This window comes from Notechis scutatus, chromosome Z (genome assembly GCF_049901735.1).
Source record: "Notechis scutatus isolate UNSWTSFEM ecotype Mainland chromosome Z, rNotScu1.2, whole genome shotgun sequence".
Taxonomy (NCBI): Eukaryota; Metazoa; Chordata; class Lepidosauria; order Squamata; family Elapidae; genus Notechis; species Notechis scutatus.
This window is the reverse complement of record NC_142025.1, coordinates 43,890,452-43,908,072: the sequence shown is the minus strand read 5'-3', so window position 1 is coordinate 43,908,072 and position 17,621 is coordinate 43,890,452. Positions and strand designations below refer to the sequence as shown.

General features: G+C 39.4%; 1 protein-coding gene across 1 annotated transcript in view; it reads left to right on the top strand.

The window, feature by feature from the left end:
* The first annotated feature begins 263 nt into the window (after positions 1-263).
* LOC113417340 (putative acyl-CoA dehydrogenase 6) overlaps positions 264-17,621 on the top strand; it is a 58,249-nt gene continuing 40,891 nt past the window's right edge. Inside the window, exons 1-2 of the mRNA XM_026675678.2 lie at positions 264-521; positions 13,637-13,757. Coding sequence (XP_026531463.1) covers positions 309-521; positions 13,637-13,757 — 334 coding nt within the window. The 5' untranslated portion in view covers positions 264-308. The remainder of the gene's footprint in view (positions 522-13,636; positions 13,758-17,621) is intronic.

Here is a 17,621-nt window from a genome sequence, read left to right as displayed (position 1 = left end):
ATAGCGATCCTCCACTTCTCACGATTTTTGAAAATCGTGAAACACCCCATTATCTTTCCAGGGAAATTCGAAAACTTGCGTCCTAGTTTACGTCTTTCTGAGACATGCTTATATAATTGGGCAATCCTCCGCTGCCAGTGACAGTTCTGTATGTCTCCACATCAGCAATTGAGCATTTTAAAGACCCAGCGCAATACAACTCCTTGGTAGCAGAAAAAAAAATAATCTTGCAGGCGGGGATTATACGCCGAAACTAGTTGCCATTTTCGAACGACAACGCATGCGCCAGTCGTGCAGTATCCAACAGCATGGCGATCTTACGGAGATCTCTTTTCAATACTAAAGAGCTAATGAAGTTGTTCAAACCACCCCTGCGACGTTTTGTTGGCGTCTCAATTGCAGGCTTTCCAGAAAGTTGTTCGCTTAATCCGAGTCACCGCTCTTATAGTAGTGTCGCCCCGTCCGGAGATCACCTATTATACACGGAAGACCATTTTGCTTTAAGAGCGTCTCTGAGAAAGGTACTCGTTTATTAGATCTTGTGTGGAAGGCAAAACTAGCTTTTGTCCTTTTACTCACTTCGTTGGTTATAGGGAAGTGGCAGGGGACAGAGCCTGGAACTAGGTTTCTCCGAGGTCAGCGCGCCTCAAGATCGCTTGGTGGAAAAAAGTTTGGATCACTGTTGGGTTTATGTTACAAAGTTTGTCAAGTCTGGAATTACACAGATCTCCCGATTCACTCAGTCGGAGTTTTATTATTGTTCATATAGATGAAGAGATTAAGATTTAAAAGACCAAAAGTGCTACACCAGGTGTTCTTCCAACCTTGGCAATTTTAAGACTTGTGGACTTCAACTCCCAGAGTTCCTCAGCCAGCTTTGCTGGCTGAGGAACTCTGGGAGTTGAAGTCCACAAGTCTTAAAGTTGCCAAGGTTGGACACCCCTGTGCTACACCTTCTAGTGCTGTGTGGCAGTTCGTTTTATTCCCCGCTCCCCTGCAGGAAACTTTATGCTTCATACTATTGTTAACAAATATTTATTATATTGTATACTTTACTATAAATTATATTATTATATACTGCAGGATAGTGTTAAATGAAACATCTCTGTTCTGAGTCGTCTTTTAAAATATTCGCAGAAATAAATAATAATAATCTACCTCAGTGTATAAGCATTTGTAATTCAGATTGAGCAAATGTCAGTGGTGCTTCTGACTTTTTCATAGTTGTTAGACTTTTGGAAAAATTACTTTTAGTTCTAAGGGCTCATTCCCACAACCAAATTAAAGTGCAATCCACCCAAATTTGAGGTAGCAGAAAATGATAATCACCTAAAGTTTACTTTCCCCATTGATGTTTCCTATTTTGCCACAAGTATTCCTTACAGTTACATTGACCTTTCAATTGCTTCTCCCTATAATTGTTTGCTGTTTGCAAGTTATTTTTAAATACTTTATGGCTTTGTTGCTCTTCTAAAAGTGGTAACAAAGCCAGCCTAGCAAAAGGGGATATGCACCAATGTATTCTGCAGCAGAGAAATGATAGGCCCTTCCTGTCTCTCTCTTGCTTTATCATTCAGCTCCTCTTCCTTTACTGTTTAACTACCCTCTACGTCAGGGGTCGCCAATCTTTTGGACCTCAGGGACCACCAAACCCATAATTTTAGATCCCAGGGACCACTAACTGGTTGTGTCGGCATGGCCTAATTTGTGGGTGTGGCTTGGTGGTCATGTGACTGGCTGGGCATGACTTGTATGTAAATATTATAAATATTTATATAAATATTGATTTTTTTTATAAAAAAAGAGCAACTTTTACCCAAAATCAGGCAAAGCAGACAGGCAGACTGAGTTGCTCACAGAATCACAGATTCATTCAGAAATCTATATCTGCCATTGGCTAGCTCAGTCTGTCACATAAATTTTGCTAGCAAGCAAACTCACAAAATTAACTCACAACACACCATGTATGTAAATATTGAATTTTTTTTATATAAAAAAGCAATTTTTACCCAAAATCAGGCAAAGCAGACAGATTGAGTTGCTCACAGAATCATTCAGTGATCTATCTATCTGCCATCGGCTAGCTCAGTCTCTCAAATTTGCTTGCCATGAGTCTGCACTGAATTTGCTTGCAAGCAAACCTTCAGTCCTAAGGGAGGTTCAGCTGCGCTGAGCCGAAGATCTAAAGACTAGCTAGAAAGCAAGAAATCCAACCATTTTCTGCTTCCTAGCTAATCTAAATCTCCCGGCACAGCAGAACAGATGATGGTCGGAAAAAGGAAAAATAGCAATTTTAGCAGGCAAGTTTACCGGGTAAGGAGTGAGTGGGCGGGGAGGGTTCCCGCAGGCTATGTGGGTGGTGCAGCCTTGTGTTTCTGTGCAGCCTGGATTAATTGCTTTGGGAGGGTGCTCTGGGGGTGAGATTTCTCTGTGGCCCACCAAAATTTTCTCAAGGCCCACTGGTTGGCAACCGCTGCTCTACATCAGTGGCCTTCAATCTTTTGGACCTGGATCTGTGGAGAGAGGTTTTTCCATGGAATGGAGGGGGCGTAGTTTCGTGTGCTGCCTGCATCTTGAGAGTGGGGCTTCACTGGTTTGCGTAGATCAGTGGATGTCATGCCATGGACCGGTCCTGGTCCATGGACTGGGGGGTTGGGGACCCCTGACCTGCATCTCTGACCAGGGGTTGGACTAAAGAGAGGCCCCCTGATTGGAACTGATCTCATGCTTCCTGGAACAGACAGTGCTGAGGATCTGGAACAGAAGATGTTGTAGTGACACCAATTTAAAGAGGCCCATAGATGTTAAACATTTAGTTACAATTTATTTTTTTAAGTAAACATTTTCATGAATTAAAATCAGACTGCTTTAGAAGAATTGGGGCAGCACAACGGCTCAGTGCTTAAGACGCTAGTCTTATCACCTGGAAAGCCGACAGCCTAGGTTTGAAAACCTGAGCGCCATGAGATGGGAGGAGTTCCCATTACTCACCTCAGTATTGCCAACCTAGCAGTTTGAAATCATGCAAATGCAAGTAGATAAATAGGTATTGCTTCAGTGGGAAGGTTATTGCATTCGGTATTTTCATGATGGCCATATAATGATGGAAGCATCTGTCTGAAAATGGAGGCTCCCTCAGTGATGAGCACTCTCCCCTTGATTCAGTCATTACTGGATAGGAAATAGGGGAAACCTTTAAAACCTTACTGAGGGCTGGATTAGCATTGTGGTTGTCCTTGGGTAGGGGCAGGGAGGGCGTGGCTGAGGTGGTTGTGGCTGACTGGGTATGGCTTGGGGCAAGCTTGATATCGATCCTGTAGGGGGTACCTGTGGGGCTGGATGGGGTTGGGGAAGAATGCAGGTATCTGGTAGAGCGATGGGCGGTAGGCTTGTCCTGTGGGATAAGGTGAGGCAAGGCAGGGAATGGAATGGCTGCTGCCGGAAACTGTTGGCCACTGTGCGCTTGCCATCCTTTATGTGTGGGGATGATGGTTTCCAGCTAAAGCCCACCAGCCCTTCTGCTGGTGCACTTTGTGGATCCAGAGCCCACTCCCACCACCATATTTACTGTCCAAGCAGCAGGTGTGGTGGCAGCATCAGCAGCAGGCAGAGAGGGGGGACACGATGCGGACTGCTAGATGTGCTTACTCTGTCCCACTATTTTTGCTTGTGGTTGGAGAGCAGGTCGCTGCTGGTCACATGGAGCACATTCCCCTCATGTACCCAATTCACCCCGGGTCCGGTGCATATTGCTGCCTCTCAGCAGACCCTCCAGCCCAAAGGAGGTGAAGTGGCCAGCTAGAAAGGCCTAGTGAGGTGATAGAGCACACCCAGGCCCAGCAGGCAAAAGAAGGCCATCCTGAGTGGGGAAAGCCAGATCCACGGCGCCATGGTTGCCTAGGCCCAGCAGAGACGGGAGGCATGCAATCCTGGCTGGGCCTGGGCAGCCATGGTACTGATGGGGATCTGGCTTTCCCCAATCGGGATGGCTGTCTTTTGCCTGCTGGGCCTGGGTGTGCTCTACTAGGCCTTTCTAGCTGGCTGCTTTGCCTCCTTTGGGCTGGGTGGGTCTTCTGAGAGGCAGCGGCCTAATGGTTTTGTGTGAGCTGTTGGTGGCCTCGGTGGTGGCAGCAGCCCACAGCAGTGCCTAGGTGTGTTGGGTGTGCAAGGGGAACACGCTTCACAAGGGGGTCAAGAGCAAGACCCATGAGGGGACCGAGGAGATGACCAGTGGCAACCTGCTCTCCAACCACATGGAAAAACAGATGGAGTAGGCAGGCTGATGGTGTCCAGCAGCAGCTGCCCCATCCCCTGCCCCATCTTGTCTTAGCCCATGGTGGTGAGAGTAGCCAGAGGAAGAGGCGCAGGAGTAGGCGTGCAATCTGTCCTGCTGGATGTGCTGGGCAGCTGCCTGCCCCACCCCGACCATAGAGCAGCCATTTCCGGTGGTCCGGATTACATCCTCCCCCTTGACTCTGTCTGCTGCTTGTGTTGTTGCCACTGCCATGCTTGCCTCTTGGAGGGTCAGCTTGGTGTTCGCAGGAGGCTGCAGAGCCACTGCTGCCAGACAACTCCCCCCTGCACATGTGTGCGTGCATGCGCATACACACACACACACACACACACACACACACACACACACACGGCCAGCAGGCCAGACATGGAGATGCTGGTGCAGGCGTGGCGCTGATCTGCAACCTGGTGGTGGGTATCTGGGCCAGACCACAGCCAGCCTTAGATCTGCAGTACTGCTTCAGCCCCACCCCCTCAGCATGCGCATAGGAGGCAGCAAGCATGTGTGAGGGCTGGTGTCGTAGGTGAAAGGGATGTGCTCAGAATGCAGTCATCAGGGACACCAGGCCCCACATACTTGCCACCTCCTGTGAGCATGTGGGGCTGAGGCAATGCAGATCTAAAACTGGTCGTGTTCTGGCTCGGATGGCAACCACCAGGTTGCAGATTGGGGCTGGTGGTCCTGTGTCAGGTCGAGGCTCCACAAGCCAGTCCTTTGCTGTTTCTCGGATGGCCTCACGGGCCAGATCTAACCACCTCGCAGCCAGATCTGGCCCATGGGCCTTGAGTTTGACTCAAGAATTAAAAATACTAATCTTCAACCAATATTAATTCATCCAATGCCAAAGTGTGAAAAAGTCTGTCTGTTAGCTAATATTGGTTTATAGAATAATTTAGTGTTTTTCAAACTTGGCATCTTTAAGATATTGGAAGTTGAGAAACAATAATGTAATACAGCATCTGTATTTGGAAGTAACTTTGATGAGTTAAATGGGTCCTCTTCCTATGTAAAGAAATACATGATTACAATCTTAAAATATTTAATGTATCTAAAAAAAAAGGTCGGCAATTTGGCGGTTCAAATCCCTAGCACTACTTAATGGAGTGAACTCCCATTACTTGCCCCAGCTTCTGCCAACCTAGCGGTTCAAAAGCATGTAAAAATGCAAGTAGAAAAATAGGGATCACCTTTGGTGGGAAAGTAACAGCGTTCTGTGTGCCTTTAGCGTTTAGTCATGCCAGCCATATAACCACGGAGATGTCTTCGGACAGCACTGGCTCTTTGGCTTTGTAACGGAGATGAGCACCGCCCCCTAGAGCCGGAAATGACTAACACGTATGTGCATGATGAATCTTTACCTTTACTCTTTTTTCTTTTTTTTTAGGAATAAGTTTAGTAAGTGACAAAGGTGAGGTGGGCTGCTATATCAAGCAAATATTTAAAATACACTCTAGCATCTCTCTCCTCCCATTCACAGTATTCTCTTGTCTTCATCTGTTTTGTCTCTTAGTAGAGATTTCTGGAAAAAAAGCTTCCGCAGATTGACTGATTGATATGGAAAGAACCATTTGTTTTCTTAATGTTCTTTATTTCTTAAATAATTTTACACAATTATGTAAGTTATGTTGCTATTACATATTCATAGAAGCTATACTGGCATTAACAATCTGGTTAGCAAAAGGTAGATTGGGATAAATCAAGTAAAAAACATACAGGATTGTTGCTGCTATTAAATTGAGGATGCAGTGAATTAAAAAAAAACAATTTTAGAAAACGGGATTTTCATATTGTGGTGAACAAATTGTTTGATTTTGGCATAGTGTGTGTTATTTTATTTTAGCTTATCCAATAAACCACACTTAAAATAAACCCCAATATTTTATGGGAAATATTGGGAAAGATAAAAGCTAATTACTAGATAACCATTTTATCTGTTCCAGATGCAGGTCACCCAACATACGTCTGAACTTTAACCATTTCTGTTTTAAAGTGTATTTGTCACGATCAATATTTTTTAGGGATGGTGTTTTAGAATTTCTTGGGAGAGAAAGTAACAAAAGCTTGTTACAATTAATCAGAACTGCTTATCCTCTTTTATTATCTATCCTGAACATAGAGATATTTATGCATCTGCCTTGCTTTCATAAAATATCAGTAATGATACACTCTAATCTAAGGGATACTACATGCAGTTCTTCATTCTACAATTCCAGTGAATAATAAAATAGGGTATTTAGAAATTGATGGAAATATTTCAATCAACAAAAGATTGAAGGAATCAAATGAAAAAAAATTTAATCTGTAGTTTCTTGGGATTGAATGGAGAAGTGAATGTTTGAGCCAGTGGGGAAATTTTGATATTTGAATGTATGTTGTAACCTCACTGGTATGGCTCCTATACAGAGAACACTCTGAATAATAGTAGCTATTCGGGGGCCTTTTCCATTCACTAATATATGTATCGTGACGAGCATGGGAAATCTCAGGAAATCTTTTTACAGGAGTCATATTAGTAAAGTTAATCTACTGCACCTTCACTAAATTTCCAGGTTGTTTATTGTCTACCACTCTAGTTTATTTAATCTTTTTTTTTTTTTTACAAACTGTGTTATCGTAACATCAAATATAACCTTTGTTATGGAGGACCTATGAGGCATAGAAGGATATTCCTGTAACAAAAGTTAACACTGCTAGTTGTTTTTTTTTTTTTTTTAATTTAGGAGATTTATATTGCCGCCTATTCTCACCTGGAGACTCAAAGTGGCTTACAAAAATATAAAACATCATATAAAAGATAATAAAACTAACAAAAGAAACATATATAATAAAATGAAATAACCCCCAACCCCCAGTGACAACACATCATGTGAATCATTTAATGGGCTCCATCCTGCTGTGGGTTCCCCAGGCCCGCTGGCAGAACCAGGTCTTCAGAGCCTTCCAGAAGAGAGTTAGAATGGGGGCCATTCTAATGTCTGGGGGAATGATGTTCCAGAGAGAGAGAGTCACCATGGAGAAGTCCCTTCTTCTGGGTCCCACCAAGTGAATCTCCCTAGGGGATTGGACCTACAACATTCCTTGCTTACCCGCTCTGGTGGGTTGGGTAGATGTGAGCTCATAACCTGGTTCCCAAGCCATGAAGAGCTTTAAAGGTCACAACCAGCACCTTGAATTGTACATGGAAGCAAATCGGCAACCAATGCAGCTCCCACAGGACAGGTGATATATGTGCACATACCAAGATCTGCACAAAACCATGCGGGCTGCAGGATTTTGCACCAACGGGAGCTAACAAATGTCCTTAAGGTCAGTCCCATGTAGAGCATGTTGCAGTAGTCAAGATGGGAAGGCATGAGTGACTGTGAGTAGGGATTGTTGGTCCAGAAACAATCTTATGAGTATACTTACGCTTATGAGTAGGCCAGCTTTGGTTTATTTATTTTTAATAAATAATATTAAAAGAAATATAATTAAATGATACAACAAACGTGGCCTGCAAAAAAACACTAGTGCTCATGGTATCACTGGGGATACCAGAAGCAGAGAATGTTTCTTAAATGTAATTTTCTAAACAAATAAATAACCTCCTCCTGTGGAAATAAAGCAATAATGAAACCCTTATCATAGTAAGGTAGGCATCTCCCTTGACAGAAGAGGAGAAGGGGAGGAGATGGAGGGGGGGAACAGGGAGAGGAAGAGAGAGAGGAGGAGGAAGAGCAGAGGAAGGAAGAAGGAGAGCAGGAGGAGGAGAAGGAGAAGGAGGTGGGATAATCCTGAATTTCCCAAGCTTTTTTTGGATGTCAACTTTGATAAACCTCAGAACCAGCAAAATTCCTGGAATACTTTGCACAATCCCTCTATGTATAGGTTTTGTTTCAATGAGGAACGAAACTTTAAATTTATTAGTGGCTTGGGTTTAGATTTGGATATGTGGCAGTAATTAAGAAAGCCACATTTTCATAAAATTCCTTTATCTTGATTTATTACATTGAAAGAGGATTAGATTAAAGAATCTTGGGAACTGATTATGTATGTTATTTCACCTCATACTTCAAACACTTTTATTTCTGTGCTAAGACTGCACACACACACCCCTTGATGCCTTTTCTTAATCTCCCTTGATTTAAAGGTTTAATCAGAAAGTGCTTGGGAAGTTTTCTGAGGATCTGGTGAGAACTGAAAGCAGTTTATTAAATTGCCCACCAGAATCAATGCACTTGATCAGGTTACAGTGGAGCAGCCTATTTCTTCTTGCAAATCTACTGAATTTCATTGGTTTACTGAGTTGCTCAGGAAGATGAACAGAGATGCCTTTAACATAGCTTGATGAATATCTATCTTGAGACTGCCTAGAGTCCCCTAGACACTAGTAAGAATTCGTGTTTGAGCCTACACAGAGGAAACATTTTGCCATTCCCATTGTATCTATTGGTTCTTTTTTAAAGTGCCTCATTTCCTTTTCCCTTTTGGGGAAAGATGGTGTACACAAAAACAAACATGTGAAGAGGTGCAATAAAAAATTCCTATAGCACATGGTAAATAAAATTTCTCAGATTCAAATGGGGTTGAATCCTAGTGCCAGTGAAGATGACTGGGGTTCATTCTGTGGAGTGATATTTATATCAGTTTGAATCTATGATTCCTTATGAAATAGATAGGCTTTCTATAACTTCAGCTTTTCCCCTTCTGACTTGGATCCCTTAACTTTCATGTTTTTTTAAGACTACTCTTCAGGAGTTGGTTGGAGGCTGGATCTGAGCAGTAATAAATGCTTTTTTGCATAAATGGGTGTTCCCATTACGTTTACACATGCTGAGCTGCAGTTCATCATCAATAAGGCTCAGAATCCAACTATTTTGAATAATTTGCGACCTGACTCCAATTTTATTTTCATCATGGCTCTGAAACTCCAGAAACCCTAGAAAAGGGTCACCAACCCCTGGGCTGTGGCCCACTACTGGGCCATGGCCATTTACAACTGGGCTGTATGAACGGTGGGCCATCGCATGCGTGCAACTCGACTTCTGTGAGTGGGTGAACAATGTGTGTGCACATGCATGTGCAGCTCAATTTGAATAAGTCAAGCTGTGCATATCCATGCTGACTCAACTCTTGTGCAAATTGAGTTACATGTTTATAGCTCACTGCTCGCACAGCCCAGTCCCCTTCTACACCCCCCCCACTGGGCTGCCAAGCCACAAAGGTTGGGGACCACTGCCCTACAAGAAATAGATTTCAGGCCAGAATAGAGCCCAAAAATTTCATTAGTTATGCTGATGGATACATTATCCCCAATGGCCTTGCTAAGTGGCTTGGATAAACATTTGGGCACTTTACATTATGATGTGATTTAAAGGACAAAATGGTTGCCTTAATCCTAATCTTGCCCTAGTTTAAAGGATAACCCTTGATGTGTCACAAAAGCTAACAGGTGTTGCACAACTAGGATGAAATGTACACTGCAGCAGCAACAGAAGAGAAGCATTTTGCTGACTCAAAGATTTCCCAGGAAGAAGCTGAAATTAAGAGACTGCGCAGTCCCAGGCTGCATGGAGGAAGAGAAAGAAGTTCACGGTAGCCACACCCTAGATTTCTCAAAATATATCTAGTAGGTTAAAAAGTTATAGTTTTAGTTTGGCAAAATTCTATCCATTAGGTGTAAGCAAATAAAGGGTTCGATTCAATTGTGTCTCATTGTCTCATCTCTGGGCATGGGCTTGAAAGCTGATTTATGATTTGGCAAAATATTCTAAGCAAACCGTGATTAAACCAACTAGTTTAGCATGGTGTCTCAATTAGATAGTGTCTGGGAGGATCTCCAATGAGTTTCATAGTCCATTACAGAGTTGAAGAATTTTCACCCAGTACTCTATTTTAACCATTTTACCTATGTGAATGTTGTTTCAGTGGATTTTAAAGGAAGGGGCTTTAACACTCTAGCTTTTCAGTAGCAATTTTTTCCCCTTTTTATTTTAATGGGGTATTATTTTAATACAGATGATTTCATAATCGAGTTCACCTGTTCCCCCATACCTTCAGTTATAGAAACACATCATGACATTAAGCATTAAACTGCTTATTGAATTCATTAATAGAAACATTAACACAATAATTGCACTTAGAATCATTGCCTGAGTTCATAAAACATAGAACATTTTAAAGTGAAAATGTTAATAAAAGATCTTTTAAAATGGTTATTCATATAAGTAATGAAATAATGAGTAAGATATTTTGTATTGTTGCCCCTGTTGTATTATCATTCATTGATCTTAATTTTAGTTTTTACAAGGCTTTTTACATTATTCTAAAAGAACTCCAGTAGGATATGTTCTTTGATAGTTTTCTTCCACAGATTATTTTGTCATAAAAAGAAATTAACTTTCCAGACACAGAAGAACTCTGGTAGTAATATAACATAAATGAGCTGTTATTTTTTTCAAATAGTCAGATATACTAAAACATTCAGACACACTTAATGATACAAAATCTTGTATTTTACAAATTCACTGGCCTCTTACTAAACGGTTGCTAAAGTGTTATTCTCAACTGTGAATAGTTCTTGAGATATTCTTTAATCAAAATTCCCAATCATGCAGTCTTTAAATAAACTCTTGCAGATTGCTGCTGAGAATGCAAGGTTTGAACTGCAAGCATAAATATTGATTACAATCGGAAGCATTAATAATAAAAGGTGAAATTTGTAAGAAAATGTTTTCATTTAAAAAAAACCACCCTATTTCAATTCTAGCCTAAAATCTGACCACACATCAGGGACTAGTTTCAGATTATGTATTTTAAAACCTCAAAGGAGGAGTACTCCATATTTTGGGGGGATGGAGGTAATTTAATTGTGGTTTGGGTAGGAGAATTATTCAAGTTTCTTATAATTTGTGTCTTTTTATCTTCTCCTCATTTCCATTTTCTTTACTTTTTGTACATTCTAGAGTTGTAGTTCCAATATATCTGGAGACAGATATATAGTTAAGCTTGGAAAAAGCTGAGGTAGCTAACTAGAGATGCCTCTAAACATCAGATTCCAACATTGAATTCTTATCAGCTTTCTACATAGTCACCTCCTGTTCAATGTGTTCAGATCATTACTTTATGTATTTTCCTGTCTGTGTTTCATATCACAGCCTGCCAGTGATGGGAAGTACATATTACAATGACACCAGGACATGGAACCATGTTGTTAGACTTAAGGAAAAAGGAAGTCAGACATTAATCTACTCTTTGTGTGTATAATCTTTTCTCTAAATCTCTCCTTAACAGATTGTTCCTTCCTTCTCCTATTATGCCCCTTTCATCCCTTCCCTGAAGTCAGCTCTCAGTTTGCTTACAGAGAGGGTCAAAAGAACTATGAAATATCTCTAAAACTGGATCCTAGCAGATAGCACAGAAGAATACCATAGTTAATAGTATTGTAAGCTCTCAGAAGTTTCACCGAGCTGCGGAGATGCCAAAGAGTGAGACTCGAGACGAGACATGCAAAAATAACAGCTTTTTTATTCTTTTGCCAAAGCAAAAAGTCTGAGTGAATACTATGTCCAAAACATTCAGACAAAATGCATGTAAGGAATAGCCATACACTGCGAGAGTGGCTCAGAGTATTATATACATTTTACACTAATAGAAACAAAGTTTATCCAATCAGAGACAAAGGTTCATTATTAATGTGGGCAATGTCTTGCCCATGCCTTCCCCTTCTTTATCCATGGAGCGTTCTTTGTCCGTGCTCTGTCCATACTTTATTATTTTACACAGTATCCCTTGTCCTTGTGTGTTCATGCTCCTGGGCAGCCCCCCCCCCTATCTATGGAGCAAGATGTTCCTGGGAATTGTTTCCAAGGATGTGTCTAGCTCTGAAGCAAATCGCAGAGGTGAGAAACCAGATAGAAAAGGATACAATTCTCTTGCAGAATGAATTCCTAACAAATGATTCCCATCCTTAGCAAAATAGTACAAGAAACTTCTTTTACAGATGCAAAAGAGCAAAGGTTAGATTGATTCATATCAATATGTCCTTTCAGTATTAAAAGCGAACAGGAGGTTTAGAGAAATTAGCAGTATTCTATTTCCCAATCTGCCATACGTCATCTAATCATGCAAACAAAACAGTTTTGTTATCATGTCCTAGATAAAACCTCTGAAATAGATTCTGAAAATCAGGCCAGCCAAATATATCTAGAGTTGCGAAGCTACTGCTTTCTTGATCTTTCTTACTCAGGCAATGGAATATTTGTGATTGACCTATAATTAAACAAGATCTCTGGATCAAGGGAAGGACCTTATTTTCAGTAATGGTTTTATAACTTCCTCTTTGAAGCAGGCAGGAACACATCCTTCCTTTTATTAATCATTAGTTACTTCTCAAGAGTGGACCTGTTCCAGTCTGGTTGATTTAGCCAATCAACAAGAATAGGAGTTCAGCAATCAGGTGATAATGTCCTTCAAAATAGACAGAAAAATTGAGCTACTGTTTACTAAGCAATTTCAACATGGGCATTGAACTGTTGACTTGAGTAAAAGTGATTATTATGCAGTTAGAAACTAATGTTTTTCCTATATTGTCAGTTATACAAATACAGTTATAAATACTCCAAATGGAGATATGATTAAATGGAAATTCTGATTAGTGAGATGGAATTCTTACAGACTTACCTATGGATATCACTCTTGCTCACCTACAAGACCCTATCAACTGCATCATAAAGTAGCACAATAGACACAGCTAGGAGAAATTACCCTTTCCTTTAGTTTGTCTCCACAATATTTCAGCACTTTTACCCAGGATTAAACCATGGATAATAGACATTTTACGAACCGACAGTATAAATTATTCCTTGATTTTGTGCCAGCATCTTCTGAAATAAACTACTGCCTTTTTTTGCATCTTGTACAATTTTGTGTATTATTTAAAGATAAAATATTTTAAAAAAATTAACCTTCATGTCACTAAGTATCTATTTAGATTTGAATGAAGAACTCAGAAAACTAAAACATTATAGTTAAACTATATATAGGGTTGGTAACCAAGTCTTCCATCCAGTTAACTCAAGTTTAAACTGATTTTGAGCCAGTTTAAGTCCATCAAACCTAATTAGAATTAGTAAACCAATTTCTGCATTAAAGCAGCATTCTACCCTATGATTTTAGATTCTGATTGTCTTAATACTTACTGGAGATAATGGGAACTGTAGTTCAGCAGAGCTGGAGAGCTTCTGTTTAGGAAAGCATGGAATAAATTAATGCTCTAATAATAATATTTGCCATATACAGTAGGTGTAATTTCAGTCTGTAACCTTTTTCTATTTTCATCCTTCCCTTACTTTCCAAATACAGATTATTGACAAAGAAATCAATCCATTTGTGGACAAATGGGAAGAAGAGGGACAATTTCCAGCACACCAAGTTTTTAAATCACTTGGAGAGGCTGGATTTCTTGGAGTAGACAAGCCAACCGGTGAGAAAGGAACATACTTTAATAATTGCCTGTAATTTAGAAAACATGTTTAATATTTGGCTGAAGCATTTAGAGGCTGATCTTTCTAAATACATCCTAATTATAGCATTTTAAGTTGAATGGACTGGAATACAAAATCCAGCAAATACATTTTTTTCTAAAATCTAAAGCAGGTATTATGTGGAACATGTTTTGAATATGGTACTAGAACTTGTTTTTTACTTGAGCTGTCAAACTATAAATCTTCATAAACTTCTTTAATAAATAATTCTACTTGATGTTTTAATTAGCTGATTTAAATGTATTTGTTTTTAACTTTAATTATCCCTCCATGTTCAATGTTCTGTGTTATGGAAGTATGTTTTTAAAGTGATTAAGGACTATTTGTTATGAAACTTTGCAAAGTATACAAGAAATAAAAGTCCTAAAGATACGCAAACTGAGAAGTCTTACAGCCTGAAAATTAAACTGCAGCAAAATATTAACGTGACTGTTGCAAGCTACTCATGTCCATTTTCTGACTTTACTATATCATTTGCATAATAATATTTGTAGCCAAAGAGCATATTGAATCATTATTGGGCTGTTCTGGGGAGACTTCTCTTTAATTAAGTAATTTCTGCAAATCTTAAAGTATCCTAAGTTCCAAGCACAGTACTGTCTTCCACTCAGGGATGGATAGAACTGGTTGTACTACAAAAGAATGGTGTGGTTAATAATACACAGGTTTAGTTGAACATGTCCATTTGCTCAGTGGTTTTATTGTTGAGCAGATCTTGAAGCATTATAGGATGTGCTATCATGTGAGATTGTTCTTTTTCTACTTAAAATCAGCTAACTGAGGAAACCAGCTTTCTTAAGCATTTGGTTTCCTTAATAGAAGCTTTGAATGTGTGGTCTAATAGTTTTTATGTGTAGTTGTATTGTTGATGATTAAGTTTAGTTATATTAGATACTCACTTTTTGTCTGTCAAATATTCTGCGATTTCTGCTGTCTGAAATAGGAATTGCAGCTAAAATTCAGAAAAGAGCTAATAATTTTGAGATTTTTGAATACCATAAGTCGTTGAAAATAGCCAGGTAGCCTAATTCTGGTCACTTAGAAGTTATGAAAATCACTGGGAATTGTGAGGAAATAAGACATGAAGCAGTCTTCAAATTTTATTTAATTATATATGTTTATAGTCAGTTTTAAGGAAGTTTAAGAAAGATAGTTTGGATGGAGGGCTGGATTCAGGTTTTTTATAATTTTGAATCTTTTGCCCCACTCCCATCCCTTTTAAAATCTCTTCTCATGGACTGTTTACAGTATTTAAAAAAGCTTTACTTTAGGCTTTTTCATAAATTTCCTTTTTTCTTATATCTAATGCTGTATTGATGCAGCATCTTTGAAAAGCAAATAGGGGTTAATTGCATACTTCAAATCTATGCTTTGAATAGTCAAAAGTAAGAATTTTTATGAATGCATGTTATTAAATTATAGGACAAAATGGAACAAAAGCTTAGTAATAATGTATTTTTGTCTCTTTTCTTCTGCCAAGAAAAATGTTCAAGTTTTATGTAACTTATTTTGAAGCTATTCCAGATCATACTGAGTTGCCATTATAGTATCGATTCACAGGGTGGTATATTTCAACATTTTATTCTTATATTCAGGTTCTGCACACTTAATAGACATCAGTTAACCTTAAAAGAAACTAAGCAGGGTCAGAAATAACTAGAAACTCTTAGGTCAAGCCCTTGAAAATGAACCATGACCAAGAAAACAAAATTCACATCAAGTTTCATTAATTATATTCAGTATATATATCTGCTAATACAAGGGATTGGAATAAAGAAACTTGGAAACTAAATACAAATAGTTCTCAGCTTATGACTGACTACAATTGAGCTCAAAATTTCCATGGTTAATGAGGTAGTTGTGAGTTTACTTCATTTTACAACACTTTTGCCATAGCTGTTAAGTGAATTGTAAGCCACCTGGGAAGGTTATAAATGATGATTCTATGACCTTGAGGTCATGCAACTATCCTAAATACATGCCAATTGCCTAGCACTGGAATTTGGATCATGTGACCATGGGGAAGCTGCAGTGGTTCTAAGTGTGAAAACTGGCCATAAGTCACTTTTTTCAGAGATGTTGCCACTAAACAAGCTGCTTTAATTTTTGGACTTTGGTTGTCTACTCTAGCCCCACACAAGAATGGCCAGTTCCATGATAAATCTCATATACCTGTGACTACTTAATAATAGTAGGGAATACAGAACAATACAGAACTAATCTTGGGGTTCATGTTTTTCTCTCTAAATGTAAAATCAGGTGTATGCATCCTTTCAATTTGAGGAAAAAGAATATAAATTTGAGTGATTGTTGGATCAAAGATAACCTTTTATGAATACACATTGTAGAAAAGGACATAGCAATGTCCATGATCCACCATCTTCGCATAAGGGCAGGTTTATAAAATGCTTTTTTGCACCATATGACTGCAGTGCATTGTTTGGGTCGAACCAGTCCTCAGTAATTGCTCATTACTTACCTTTTTGCTTTTATTATTCAGAGACAGAGACAAGATAACAAATGTATGCAACATCTTTGAACAGGCAGTCCTCAACTTACAACAGTTCATATAGTGTCTGTTCAAAGTTACTACGGCACTGAAAACAAGGACTTATACCCCTTTTCTAAGTTTCAATCTTTGCAGTATCCACCATCATGCGATCAAAATTAAGATGTTTGGCAGCTGGTTCATATGTATGACTGTTGCCATGTCCCAAGGCGAGGGTGATCACTTTTTGTGACCTGACAAGCAAAGTGAATGAGGAATCCAGATTCGCTTAACAACAGAGTTACTAACTTATTAACTGCAGTGGTTCACTTAGAAACTGGCAAGAAAAGTCATTAAATGGGACAAAACTCACGTAACACATGTCTCTATTATGCCCCTGTCAGAGTCTGACTCTGAGGGGAAGATGAATAACTGACATAGAATGGAAGAATGGCTCCATTGGCTGTGGATGAAACTGGGGAAGGGCAAAATCAGGCTGGGCAGAGCAGGGGAGGGGAGAGGTAGAACAAGGGAGAGAGGGTTCAGATGAAGACCAAGGCGACATCAACCTAGGACACGCAGGGAAGAACGGAGAAGAGCAATGTGGGTTGGGTGGCTTATGAGGAAGGAATGGGCCCCGATTCCCTTTACAAGGCACCCCTGGTTGTAAGTTGAGGATGACGTGATTTTTCTTTCAATGAGCTTCATTCATTGAAACTCCTTTGTGGAAATACCCAGTTTAATTTATAGTCATCCAGGTTAGGTTTAAATCTGGATTACTGGGCTGCATGGATTACTCTCACTCTTCTGTGAGAGTTAAAATCCAAATCCTAGGTTACCTGTATATTGATTCATATAGCTATTCAATGAATTGCTATGTTGATATCCTTTCTTTTCCTTTCTCTGCTTTTATTCATAGTCCATAGGCTAATTTTTTCTCCCTTAATAATTCTCAGCAGGAAAATATGCAAGAGTTTATCATAAAATCCTTTAGGATTTAGCATCTCACTTAAAAATCCATTAACCTTCTGTCACATTCTCATTTCTTCAAAACCTGTTCTATTATTTCTTGCTAGGAAAAGAAAAGTGGGGAAGAAATTTAAAAATTCCCAGATGCCCAGGAGTTTAATTCTCAGTTCAAAATCTTTTCCTTTTTATTTATTTTTTCATTGTACTTAGAATATGTTTTACTGGTAAAAATAAACTTTAGAATGCTGACACGTTATGAATCAAATAACTTGGAATATACACTTTTAAAATATTTTTTCTTGAATTTGTCAGAAATAATATATAAAAGGTTGGGTTGAGTTGGGTT